General features: G+C 46.9%; 1 protein-coding gene and 1 long non-coding RNA gene across 2 annotated transcripts; both read right to left on the bottom strand.

The window, feature by feature from the left end:
• Window positions 1-4,351: 4,351 nt before the first annotated feature.
• On the bottom strand, window positions 4,352-7,071 carry LOC123412548 (ABC transporter G family member 26). Its single transcript, XM_045105497.1, has 4 exons — window positions 6,912-7,071; window positions 6,373-6,662; window positions 5,056-6,253; window positions 4,352-4,949 (listed from the first exon to the last, which is right to left on the bottom strand). Exons 1-4 carry the CDS (start codon window positions 7,038-7,040, stop codon window positions 4,572-4,574), a joined length of 1,995 nt encoding a protein of 664 aa, XP_044961432.1. The 5' UTR covers window positions 7,041-7,071; the 3' UTR covers window positions 4,352-4,571.
• A 3,017-nt stretch (window positions 7,072-10,088) lies between these two features.
• On the bottom strand, window positions 10,089-11,789 carry LOC123407580. The gene is made up of 2 exons (XR_006612637.1): window positions 11,723-11,789; window positions 10,089-11,254 (listed from the first exon to the last, which is right to left on the bottom strand). It is a non-coding gene; the product is annotated as an uncharacterized LOC123407580 (long non-coding RNA).
• Between the last annotated feature and the right edge of the window lie 1,784 nt (window positions 11,790-13,573).

Raw genomic sequence — 13,573 nt, 5'->3', positions numbered from 1 at the left:
ATCGCCTCGCGTTGATTCTTCTTCCCAAAAATCATAAATATTCCAAAAAAATCCCCGTAAGTTTTTATTACGTTTAGACTTCGTTTGGTATGGATATTCTGCGAAACAAAAAACATGCAACAAACAGGAACTGGCACTGGGCACTGGATCAATATGTTAGTCTCAAAAATAGTATAAAAAGTTGCCAAAAGTATATGAAAGTTGTAGAATATTGGCATGAAACAATCAAAAATTATAGATACGATGGAGACGTATCATGGATCATGTTGCGTTGAAATATACATGAAATCTACTTTCCAACAAAAAAAGAATCACCCAATTTGGAATCTAGGTGCAAAGGTGTGGCATTTTGATACATGTATGTTTGTGTAATCCGAATCAGAGTTCAGAACATGGGGATTTGGTCTCTATCTTTTCTTGAGCCAAAAGTGGGGTGAGAGGACTTCTCGAATAGCAAATTATCATTTCCTTTGATGTGATAAGACTTCTTGAACAACACCTAATCAGTTTCTCTTCCTTTACTTCACACGTGGTTCATACAAGCGTTCAATAATTCTACATTTAAGCATGGCATAAAAATACGTGAAGTTTTTTTATTCCGGATAACATAAATAAATTATTGCATAATTCTTATAATAAATCGCCTCACAAATATACAAGTGTACAATATTTTTGATCGTATACAAGGTAGCCATGTCCTCATCATAGCACCCCCTCCTAAACGGTCTTGTATGACGCGACACGTGGATGTCCATGTATAAGCACGTCATGTCGCGGCACATATACCTCACCTCATGGGCCAAACACGGCACAATATCTTCACAATGCATCTCAACACGACTCGCGTGCTTTGTGTCCTTTAGAATGATTTTGGCCTTTTGGGCCAATAATTTGATGAAAAAAAGATCATGTTGTGCCGGCACACGGGCCTTGCCCTGGTGAATGAGCATGTCTCAAAAAAGAAAAGAAAAAAAGCATTCTTCAAGGGAAGAAAACCTGCATGGGGAGGAGCACAAGCAGAATCTGTTGTAGCCATGTCTGAGAAGTTGTAGCATCTGGCTAGTTCATTGAGTGCTTGGGACAAGCAGACCTTCAGAAGTGTACGTCGTGGCATCATAAATTTAAAGCAAGAACTGGAATACATCAGAAGCGTCTCGGGTCGTATGGAACCTTCTGAGAGGGAAGATAACATCAGGAATAATCTGTTGGAGCTTTATAACCGTGAGGAAGTGATGTGGAAACAACGAGCCAGGCTGGAGTGGCTTCGAGTGAGTGATAGGAATACACGATATTCCCATATGCATTCAAATATGAGGAAGGCAAAAAACAGAAATAAGTCTCTTCTTCGCCCGGACGGATCTCATACAGATGATGTGTTGGAAATGAAAGAGTTGACTAATACTTTTTATAACACTCTATATTCCTCTAAGGGAACGGATGATATGTGAGTTGTCCTTGAAATAGTACCGAGGAAAGTGACGGACTAAATGAATGAGTTGTTGAATGCGGTTTATACTTCAAAGGAGGTGAAGAAGGCACTTTTCCAGATGGCTCCGCAAAAGTCACCAGGACCTGATGGATTCCCAGCTCAATTCTTTCAGAAACATTGGGATATTTGTGGTGAAGCGGTCACTAATTTGGTATTGAGAATAGTGGAAGGGGTGGAGAGTGCAAAGGATATCAACAATACTATCCTAGTTTTGATACCCAAGGTTAAAAAATCCGATGTTACTCTCTCAGTTCTGACCTATAAGCTTGTGTAATGTCGTGTATAAAATCAGCTCTAAGGTTGTAGCAAATCGTCTCAAGGTTGTGCTACCTGAGATAATATTTGAGAAATAGTTGGCTTTTGTTCCTCGTCGTTTAATCACTGATATATTATTGCTGCTTATGAGTGTCTACATTTTATGAAGAGGAATAAGGCTCAGAAGCATACATATTGCGCGATGAAATTTGATATGATGAAAGCTTATGATCGAGTCGAATGGAGTTATCTGAAAGCTATTATGTTGAAGCTGGGTTTTACACAGAGATGGGTTGATATTGTAATGGGAATGGTTTCATCTGTCTCTTTTTCTGTTCTTTTCAATGGAGAGAAACTTGATGCTTTTTATCCAACTCGCGGTATCCGTCAGGGGGATCCAATCTCACCTTACCTCGTTTTGCTGGCAACAGAGGGCCTTTCATGCCTTTTAAAATCCAGAGTTCAGTCATCCAATCTTGCAGGAATACAAGTGGCTTCATCGGCTCCACCGGTTAACCATTTATTGTTTGTAGATAACAACCTGTTGTTTTTTAAAGCGAATAATGAGGAAGCAAAGGAGGTGTCCTTTTTGTTGGAAATTTATGCAAGAGACTCGGGTAAGAGAATAAACAAGGAGAAATGTTCTGTCTTTTTTAGCAAAGGTTGTCCAGAGGAGATTAGGGCGGCAATAAAAAATGTTCTGGAGGAACCTAATGAACAACTAAATGAGAAATACCTAGGTATGTCGTCTAATGTGGTAAGCTCAAAGAATGGTGCTTTTAAATATCTTAAGGACAGACTGTGGAGCAAAATTCAGGGATGGATGGAGAAATTATTATCAGCAGCTAGCAAAGAGGTGCTAATTAAATCAGTGGCTCAAGCTATTTCGGTGTACTCCATGGCTTGTTTTAAGCTTCCAAGAGGACTATGTAAGAGCCTCACCTCCATGATCAAAGCCTTTTGATGGGGAAGCAAAAGGGGTCAGCGTAAGCAATACTAGGTCTCTTGGGATTGTTTGAGTATGCCAAAGTATATGGGAGGTATGGGCTTTAGAGACTTTGAGATCTTTAATTTGTCTCTTCTAGCTAGGCAGGCTTGGAGAATCCTCCAAAATTCAAAAACTTTGAGTGCTCGAATCCTTCGGGTTGTTTACTACCCGGGGGGGGGGTCCTATCGGCTGAGCTGGGCAACAATCCTTCCCAAATATGGAGGTCCATTGTAGAAGGCAAAAATACATTGAAGTTGGGTTTGATTCGAAGGGCGGGCAATGGAGAGACGACAGAGATTTGGAATATGAACTGGATTCCAAGGAAGGAAAACATGCGGCCTATTATGTCTTTGACTGCCCAACCGCCACAATTAGTCTCAGAACTATTGGATCGGAGCAGTGCTTGTTGGAATGCAGGAGTGATAAGACAAGTGTTCTTGCCAGGCGATGCACATGCTATCATGCAAATCCCAGTATGTACAAGAAATATGGATGATTTCTGGTCATGGGGGTTTGAAAAGAATGGAATCTTCTCGGTCAGGTCTGCATCTAAGATGATTGTTGAAATAAAAAAAGGAGGGGAGACTGGTTAGAAGGGCGACCAGGGGCGTCCCATGTGTCTAGCATGAGCAAAGCTTGGGTCTCCCTTTGGAAGGTTATGGTACCTGCTAAAATCAAGTTGTTCGTTTGTAGGCTAGCCAAGAATTCTATCCCAACAGAAGATGTTAGGAAGAATAGGAATATGTCGACGAGAGATGTATGTGGGGTGTGTAGTGCCCAGGACCCTTGACGCCATAGCCTACTCGAATGTACATTGGCGCGATGTTTATGGTCACTAGTCAATCCGGAGCTGCTGGAACACATGATAGAAACAACGGAGAGGTCTGCCAAGTCATGGTTGTTTGCTATGATGGAAGTGCTAAAACATGAAGATTTTATTGTTTGCTATGATGGAAGTGCTAAAACATGAAGATTTTATTTGAATGGATGTCACGTTGTGGGCAGTTTGGTACGCGAGGAGGCAGCTGATCCATGAGGATATTACTCAAAGTCCTTATGAAACACAGGCTTTCGTCCAAAGATTTCTGTCAGAACTTGACCAATTGGACAAGGATACAAAATGCCATGCAATAATAGACCGGGGATAAAGACCAATTCAGAGGAGATGGATTGCACCAACAGGAGGGCACGTGAAAATTAATGTGGATGCAGGAGTGTCAACACACCACAATATGGGGGCGGCAGCGGCAGTATGTAGGAGGCATGAGGGGACGTTTCTTGGCTCCTCAGTGCTCACAATACAAGAATTAGTCGATTCGACAATTCTTGAAGCTGTAGCGTGTAGAGAAGCTATTGCACTAGCTCAATATCTCGGGTTGCAAAGAGTTTAGGTGGCTTCAAATTGACAGCAGTGTGTTAAGCATATACTTAATGGGAAAGGAGGAGAAGATGGAGGCATAATAAAGAAGATCTTAGAAAATTGTCAAGTACTTGAGTCGTGTAATTTTTGTTTTGAACCTCGAGCAGCTAATGTTGATGCTCATAGACTTGCTAGGATCGGTGTGTCACTCCTTTCTCGGGGCACCTTTGGTTAGATTTTCTTCATGATTCGGTTGCAGTTCCTGTAAACATTTTGTTCAATCAATAAAGAACGCCGGTTTCTCTCACACAAAAATCAAGGGAAGAAAATATGGGAAACCAACAAGAAGAAAACCCATGCACATTGCTCCCTGTTCTTGCCTTGTACTAGGCTCGTACCCGTTAATAAACATGCATTACATGTGACAAAGGATAATTCGCAAGACCTATCTAGCAAATTCCCATGGTCGATCTCTCTTCTCACAAGGGCGTGAGGGTGATCCTCTTGAGGAGGCAGAAGTAGGCGAGGAGGCGGTACGCGACGGCCATGGCGAGCAGGATCCAGACCTCGCGCATGCCGCCGTCGAGGTCGACGGTGTCGAAGGACGGCGACGACTGCAGCCGCTGGCACCCCGTCCGGCTCCCGCAGTTGTAGGTGAGGTGGCCGTGGTACTGCGCCTTGAGCAGCAGGTTGAAGCCGTAGTGCATGAAGGAGACGTACCTCAGCCACCGTATGAACTTGGGTATGTGCTGCACGTAGTACCCTCCCGTGAGCAGGAACAGCATCAGCACCAGCGACGCCATCACCCCCGCCCTCTTCACGCTCAGGATCGCCGCCCCCAGCAGCTCCCCCGTCCCCTGATCCACCACAGATAACCCAACTCTCATCGCCGTTCCTCGTCGATGTCACCGGCAGTACGTCGGCATGCACAAGAAGAAGAAGAAGATGATGAAGAAGAGGTACCTGGCTGGTGAAGACGATGAGGAGGGTGGCGAGGAGGGTGAGGCAGAAGCAGGGGACGGTGCGGCGGAGGTCGGCCATGAAGTAGAGGATGGCCATGAAGAGGACCGGGTAGACGACGTGCGGCACGGCGTCGCAGAGGGTGCTGCTGGCGTAGTAGGCGCTGAGGCGGTACATGTCGGCCTTGCGCTCCTTGACCAGATACAGCTTCTCGAAGGGGAAGACGTAGACGGAGCCGAAGAGCGACGACGACGTCCAGAAGATGCAGATGTAGAAGATGAGCCCCACCTGGTCCCTCAGCTGCGCCTCGTTGCCCGTCTGCGACTTCCACCAGAGCAGGCCGAGCAGGAGCGCCACGCCCACGGCCTGCGCCAGCCGCATCTTGTCCAGGTAGTCGGCGGCGCGCTCCCGGAAGGTCCGCCGCGACAGCACCACGAACTGCTGGAACCAGTTGATGCTCCGGTCCTTGCGCATCCGGATGGCCAGCCTCAGCTGCTCCCCGGGCCTCCTCGCCAGCTGCTTCGCCTGCTCCTCCTCGGCGCCGCCGGCGTGGTCCCTGTACTTGGACTGGAGGTAGGCGACGACGCGGGACCTGAACTCCTGCGGCGCCGGCGAGCCGTCCCTGAGCAGCCCCGGGACGCTGATGTCCTCGAGGTTGCCCGTGGCGAGGTCCAGCAGGAACTCGGCCGGGTTCATGGGGATCTCCGGGGTGAACCCCAGCGAGGAGAAGTGGTGCATGCAGTCCCTGGCCTTGCCGTGGTAGATGGCGTGGCCCTCGGAGATGAGCAGCAGCTTGTCGAACATGTGGAACATCCGGCTGGACGGCTGGTGGATGGTGGTGATGATGGTCCGCCGCGTCGACTTGGCCAGCCGCTGCAGGATGACGATGAGCTTGCTGGCCGACGTGGAGTCGAGCCCCGACGTGGGCTCGTCCAGCAGCAGCAGCGACGGGTCCACCAGGATCTCGTACCCGATGCTCGTCCGCTTCCGCTCGCCGCCCGACACCCCGCGCACGAACGCGCCGCCGATCTTGGTGTGCCGGCACCTCTCCAGGTTCAGCTCCGCGATGATGGCGTCCACCCGCTCGCGCTTCTGCTGCTTGGACATGCGCGCCGGCAGCCTCAGGAACGCCGCGAACACCAGCGTCTCCTCCACCGTCAGCTGAGGGAACAGCACGTCGTCCTGCGTCACAAACCCCATCCTGCATGTCGCAACCAACAAAAGCTCCAATCAATCTCTCGATCTTTTCTCCATTGTTCTACAAGGAATCGCAAGAATTCTGCACAAATCCTGATGTAATTTTTCTGAAGTTATAATCACCTCCGCTTGAGGCAGGGGCTGTAGGGGGTGTCATTGTAGGTGATCTGGCCCTTGACGGCGCCGCCCAGCCTGCCACCCAGTATCTTGAGCAGGGTGGTCTTGCCGCTGCCGGAGGGGCCCATCAGCGCCAGGATCTCGCCGGGGTCGACGCTGCCGCCGATGCCCTTGAGGATGTGCTTGCAGCTGCTGCTGCTGCCATTGTCCACCCTCATGTGGGACGCGAAGGCCACCTTTGCCGCCGTCAGGGGGTTCTTGGCACCCAGCTTCACCTTGTACTCCACATTCTCAAACTGCATTTTCCATCCATACCATACACAAGGTGATTTCTCATGAGCAGAGCTCTGTTACATGACATACAAAGAAAATCTGTGCACGAGACCATGATCATTAACTGAAGTACTTTTGGCCAGCCAAAAAAAAGTTTGATCTGTGATGTAAACATGATCCACTATCAATTTTGAAAAAAAGTGTATGATGAAGACTCTGTCCCACAAAAAGTAAACATGGTGGAACGACATGGGGGACTGGCTGATAGACACCTTGAGGAATATAGGAAGAGGGCCGTCTTTGGTCGGCCATAGATGATCCTCCTCGACGCCGGCGTCGCCATTGTCGGGGAGGTGCTCCACAATGGACAGCTCCACCCTCTCCTCGCTGCTGATCTCCATGGATGGGAGTTAGGTTCAGAGAGAGAAAGCCAAGCAACACGGCCGCTCTCTTCTTTTTATCAACCAAGTAGAAATCTCATGACACGAGTGAGCAACCACCAGCAACCAAGAGCGTGCCTACTTTGTTACATACGGTTACGGGTATTTTATTTTTACCCTTGTTTGGTGACCCACAATCTTTCCGAGGGCGCCGTCTCTGGCTCGTAGTATGGGAGAACCTTCCACTCTAGAAGCCTAGCTAGAGGATAACTCATGATGACTACATTATCTGCTGTCTAACAAGAATAAGTGACCGCCTTTGATCCAGCATGAGTTTACTTGCTTGGAAATGAATAAAAGAGCTCTGAGCGTTTCCATAGGAAGATAATCCAGTAGCCAATACATCCACAAATAGTGAACCAAATTATTTTTAGAAATTAAAGTAAGCACGCTATTCTAAATCAAAATGAAGTCAAACTTTCTAGTACATTCATAGAAAGGAGAAAATGAGAAACCTTTGCGATTCAAACCGATTGAAATATTATAAAGTATAAGTAGCAGAATTTTTTTCATAGGAATGTATCATGGATTTCCCTACAATTTTATATGGGCTCATGGATTTTATTTCACTATAAGTTGTATTAATACCATAGTTTTAAATAGCCCGCTATAGCCCCGCTATAGCCTTTTCAGCAGCGTGCCGCTAAATGATATCATGTACAAATAACCCGTTATAGCTGATTTAGAGGCTCGCCGCTATTTAAAACATTGATTAATACGCACATATCCAGCAAGCCAGTTGTTAACAATGGAAGGTCACTCCATCTTGCTCTATGTGAGATACTCCACACTAAAGCTGTAGTCTCGTAATGCCATCAGCCCACATGCATTTCTGCTCAGAGCAACTCTGGAATTCTAAAATAAAGTAAGTCCCTTTTTTAAGTACATGCCAATCTAATTATCCACCTCTCCCCATATCCATGCTTTTCTTTTATCGTAATTTCACTTGGGTAGGCCAAGATAGTCAGGTTATACTCTAATATCAGAGAACACACCCCGCATCCGGCCGGTCCGCAAAACGCGTTTGCAGTTCGCGCAAAATCGTTTTTGCGGGCCGACGCAGGCTGGCACACATGCAAACCCGGCATAATGGACCAGTAAAAAAGCATATTTGTGGAATATATTTTTTTACAGGTCTGTTTCTGCGGGTTCTGATCTGACGCAGCTCCTCCCGACCCGTAATACTTAGATTTGTAACTTAAATTGATCTAGCACAATGCTTTTCTTTGCTTTTGCAACATCAGATACAAAAGATATTCATCGTCCTACACAAAAGAATGAGCAAGCTCGAAGTGAGCTACCGCAAATGAACTAAAGAATGAGCTGTGAAACGAACTACCGCAAGTGCACGTACCCCGTCGTTTTCGCATTTGTAGAACACCCATCCAGGGTGCTTTGGCGTGCCCGAAGTAAGCCGCAGCACTTGACGCAGGCAATCGTCGCATTTTATGAGCGACATCGGCAGGCCACAAAGACGCTGCGCAAGCGCCGAGCCCGATGGACGGCCGGACGAGTCCATGCCCGCAAACCTTCGACGGCGACGGGCAGACGAACCCGTGCATGCATGACGCGATGCGCTTCATGCGCCCTTGCCTGGGCTGCTGGAGAGGCTCCCCGACCACTCCATCGCCTGGGGCAGCAACCGACGACTGAAAAAAGCCAAATCCGACGACCCGCGATGAAGGAAGGGAAGGCCTCGTGCGCGTGGCGGCCTTCCGGCGTGCTCCTACCGGCTGTCGTCGCCGAAATCTTGGACGGCGGCCGGCGGAGACGCAAGGGGGAAGAGGAGAGATGGGAAAAACGCGGGATGAAATGTACCCCACCAACCGCTTCCGCTTATATGCAGGGCACCGCAGACGCGAGGGAAAACCCGCGTTTTCCCGAATTGGGGTCGGAATTTTGCCGCACCCTCTAAATTTTTCTACGGGCCAGGATACGGGATCTGATCGGGCTGGTTTTTCAGCCCCGACCCGCATTTTAGCGATTAGTTTACGGGTCGGTCTGCTAGAGTTGCTCTAATGCCATCAACCCCGATCATCTCCAACCCAAATGCATTTCTGCCAAAGCCATCAACCCCGATCATGGCCTCAGTACGAGTGAAGTCGGTCTGCTAGAGTTGCTCTAATGCCATCAACCCCGATCATCTCCAACCCAAATGCATTTTTGCTAAAGCCATCAACCCCGATCATGGCCTCAGTACGAGTGAAGGGGCCGGCCATCCATCCTTCCTGGATTGTATCCCCTGAATCCAACCCAAATGCATTTCAGCTAAAGCCATCAACCTCATGTTTGCTCCCTTTTGTAACACATGGAAATCTCTGCTTCCTTTTGTAAAACATGAAAATCTCAAGGCCTGAAGATTCATCTGAAAACAGGCGTGAAGACTTGTCATTGTTAACTGTAAAACAAGATAAAAACCTTGACTACCTTGAATGTCATGAGCTTGGAAAGTACAACAGCAGAACTGTACACATCTACTTGGTTATCATAGGCTGCTGATGATTTAGGACCGGCGCACACAAAATCAACAAAAGCAAAAGAGATCCAGCCTTCTTTCAATAGTCATTACAAAATCATATAATATGCAAGTATGGGATATTTTACAAACAACTGAATTCAGGTCGTTGTGAAAAAGTTGATTTTAATAATGATGTAAGTATTCACAGAACCAGGCAAAACTCCATTTACAGGCAAGGGAACACAAACTGGAATTGTTTCAACTGATAATTAAATATCTCAGAACCAGCATATATCCCAAGTTTCAGCTACCATGGGTCCACCCCATCTTAAAACTAAACTAAATTGAAATCTGTACTTTAACGACAATATGATATACTCCCTAAATATAAGTCTTTCCAAAGTTTTCACTATTATACTACACAAGGATGTACAGGCATAATATAGCAAAACAGAAAACACAGTAAATAACTGTAAAGAAAATTGAAAATTGCGCCACTCTGTACTTTATAATGTGCAGGCATAATATAGCAAAACAGAAAACACAGTAAATAACTGTACAGAATATTGCCATTTATTATCTCAGGACGCAATACATATATCACGCATAGGTTATGAAGGTAAGACATTACACTCTTTTTGCAATAAACTATAAAGGATTCCTCCAAATATGTACTCCATCAGATATAATAACAACCAAGACAATCGGCTTAATACTGAAGGCAAAATGATCTAATACATGTACTCTGTCTGGTGCTAAACAACAATTGTACATTGGTGGACTTCGCTGCAGCTCTTTGGAACATTTATCTCTTAGACAACTAATGCCACTTGACCTCCTCCACCAGCTTGAAGTACCTAAAGATGTACACTAGGCTCTAAAAAAAGAGGTTACTGAAGCATGTCATGGAACATAAGTGAGTATACCAGCACAACTGATGTCTGAATATACTCTTTGTGGTCAATTGACTATTATGTGCATAGTATGTGTTTCTACGATGCTCCCCATGATTTCGACCTTGCAAGTGAGTATTGCAACCATAGGTTATGATATATACATACCTTGTTATCAGGCAAACAAGTGGGCCAACACAGGTCATCAATGTCCCTGCTTTCATACATAGATCCAAACTGTTTTGAAGCAATAGCCTGGCTTTGTTTTTCCTCCAAGCAACTTGAGAGACAAAAATCCACAACTTTCAGCATTGTGCTTTCTCCTAGAAATATACTTGCATGTCTAGGTCTAAATTAACAATACAACTCTTGCGAAGATAATAAAAACCTTACAAATTACTTGATCATTCAATAGCACTTTATCATTATGGATTCATGCATAATCAAAGCATTCATCTTCCTTCACAAGTTTTTGTTAAACTTTTCCATCTTTCTTTGTGAGAACACAACACCCAATTATTACTTTTTTGCTTTTTTTAGTCATGGATATGCATGTGGGACAATAATAGCTCTACAAAATAATCAGCAAATTTGTGAAGGTTATCAATATATTCAGAGATCGATATTCACCACTTAGACCTAAAACCTGCAAATATATTGCTAGACGAAAACATGGTGCCAAAAATGACGGATTTTGGTTTGTCAAGATGCTTTGAAGAAAAGCAAAGTCAAGCCAGCTATCACTTCAATAGCATCCGGGTCTATGAAAGCTGGTTTCAAACTTTAATCCATGAGCCCAGGCTGCAGCTCATTTTCTCGTGGTACTGTAAGAAGAACAAATAACAAGTGTTAGTTATGATGCTACTATACCAACTCCAGTTACTCAGTAGATAAACAGCAAAACTACAGACACGTACGCTCAGATGAAAATATCTGTAAGCAAATTTGGTAGGAACACTTATTACTGGGACAGCCAGACAAATATTGTCAACAACAGACGCAAACGGATTGGGTATCACAGCCTATAAATCCCACGGTACTTTTGCTGTTCGATCTACTGATGGACTTGAAAGCATGGGTAAAAACTACACTATAAACAGAGATCTACAACGATGGGATCGCAAACACGACTGATAAGCAGGCCGAGCAGCTTCTAAGTCAAGATCCAAGAAGCTACTGCCGACAATGAACTATGAAGCTAAAAAAGCTACGAGTAAAGAGCACAAGCAGTAGCACCAATCACAGTTCATCTGGAGAAATATTTGCAATGGAAAGAAGAATATTGTGATTACCTTGGGGGAGCCCTGCTGCCGGCGGCTTCAGATCTCGTCTGGTGAGGATAGGGTTGAATGAGAGGAGATGCAGGGATTATATAGCACAATCACAGGTTATTTAATGGGCCACTAACCGGCTCGGTTGTTGTTGGGTTGGGCCGATGGAAGAAAAATGAAAACCCTAATTCTGTTGGGCTAGCAGCCCATACGGACGTACATGTCGCAGCGTTTCCGTGGCAGCCCGAGACTAGCGGAGCTTTTCCCCATTCGACGCTTCAGCCCATGTAGCTCCCAGGCGCCCACACGCCAACGCCGCGGCCGGCCCATGTAGATTTCTCATTTTATTTCCGCTGGTTCGCTAGATAGCATCTATACTACTAATAAAAGATCAAACGAAAATTTCTCTAGATACACACAACTATTATCCCCACAAAAACAAACACCAATCACCACCACACAATTAGTCAACAAATTATAATCTAACGGCCTTCCACCATCCATTCAGCTCGACGGTGTGCAGTTACCAAATTAACAAAGGTTCATCGTGCTCCACCTCCTCCTACAGCGAACAAGTGTTGCGAATTCGGCCGCTCGGTCCGCCCCCGCCTCGCGCAACCGCCGCTCGCACCCGTCCGCACCTCCCGCCCGGCCCGTCGCCGCTCGCCTCCGCCCGCATCGCTCGCTCGCCCGCTCGGCCCTGCCTCGCGCAGCCGCCGCTCGGCGCTCTCCCTCGCACCGCCCGATCGGCCGATGCCCGCCAATTCTGCCGCTCGCACCCGTCAGCGCCGCCACGCGCCAGCACGCCCCGCTGTCCCCGCCACCGTCGGCGCTGTCCGATCCCCCACTCTGGTGAGCCTGCCGCACTTCCCTGCTTACTCTTCATTGGACGTGATGGTCGCTTCCATGCCCACGCGTGCGACTCTGGTCCCGGGACCTCGAAGGTCGCCATGGGCCTCGACGACGCGCCATGGAGTGGAGTGTCGCCTGCTCCATCCCCAATCAATGCATGATGAGACGACGACCAGATCCAGCGGATTCACGATGTCGTCGAGGCCCCCCGACTCCATGGACTGGAGCTTCCCGTCCTCTGCGCGGGACGCCGCTCAAGTGCTCCTCGCTCGTCAAGGTCAATCCCCCCTCTCTCGATTTCCTCTTCTTCACTCCCCTTCCCTTCCCTCCCCTCCCTGACATGATGCATGGGATTTCCTTTCCTTGGCAGGTGCACGCATCTCTTCTCTCATGGATGGGTTAGGTATTTGGCTTGGTCGCAGAACTCCGTCGAGGAGGAGAACATGGACCACTCTTCTTCTCTTCAACAACACCAAGAACGACCCAGCCAGCCCTGTAACGAAAGGTACTCTCTTTGCCTCCAACTGCTCTCAGCTCTCCGTGTCCATCGACGCTCTCGTAATCATGCCATGGTTATCCAGCATTGCAAATGGATATATCAAATGTAACCTGACCTGGATATGCATAGGCCGTCATTTGTTCAGTCCCCATGTAATTAACTTGTTAGTTCCGAATGAACCTGCTACGTTGGTCTTTGTGGGTAAATTGCTACAATTTAATATCTTGTGGGTTGAATTATTTCTGTGGGGATTGCCATAGTGTAAGCCGAACTTGATAGGAAGCACTAGCAAGTGTCGTTCGGAGACTCTAGATCGATTTATGTCTGAGCTTCTGCTGATTTTCATATGGTGTTGGTTCTTTTCTGTTTGAACCAATTAATGGATGTACACGGCATGTTTTTTCTTGGTTCGTGATGATCTAGAGCCTGAAATAGCTCGAGCATGCATCGGGTTGTTGAACACATGGGTAGTGTAACATCCTAGAGAAACTACAACGAACCATATTCAATTTTGATGTTCG

Source organism: Hordeum vulgare, chromosome 7H (genome assembly GCF_904849725.1).
Source record: "Hordeum vulgare subsp. vulgare chromosome 7H, MorexV3_pseudomolecules_assembly, whole genome shotgun sequence".
NCBI lineage: Eukaryota > Viridiplantae > Streptophyta > Magnoliopsida > Poales > Poaceae > Hordeum > Hordeum vulgare.
The sequence above is the reverse complement of the archived record's forward strand: the minus strand, read 5'-3'. Positions and strand labels throughout refer to the sequence as shown.

Excerpts from the sequence above, each read along its gene's own strand:
- LOC123412548 (XM_045105497.1), bottom strand. The coding sequence starts at position 7,040 with ATGGAGATCAGCAGCGAGGAGAGGGTGGAGCTGTCCATTGTGGAGCAC. Across the intron at positions 6,254-6,372 it reads AGCCCCTGCCTCAAGCGGAG|GATGGGGTTTGTGACGCAGG; the intron begins GTGATTATAACT and ends TGCGACATGCAG. Across the intron at positions 4,950-5,055 it reads TCATCGTCTTCACCAGCCAG|GGGACGGGGGAGCTGCTGGG; the intron begins GTACCTCTTCTT and ends GTGGTGGATCAG.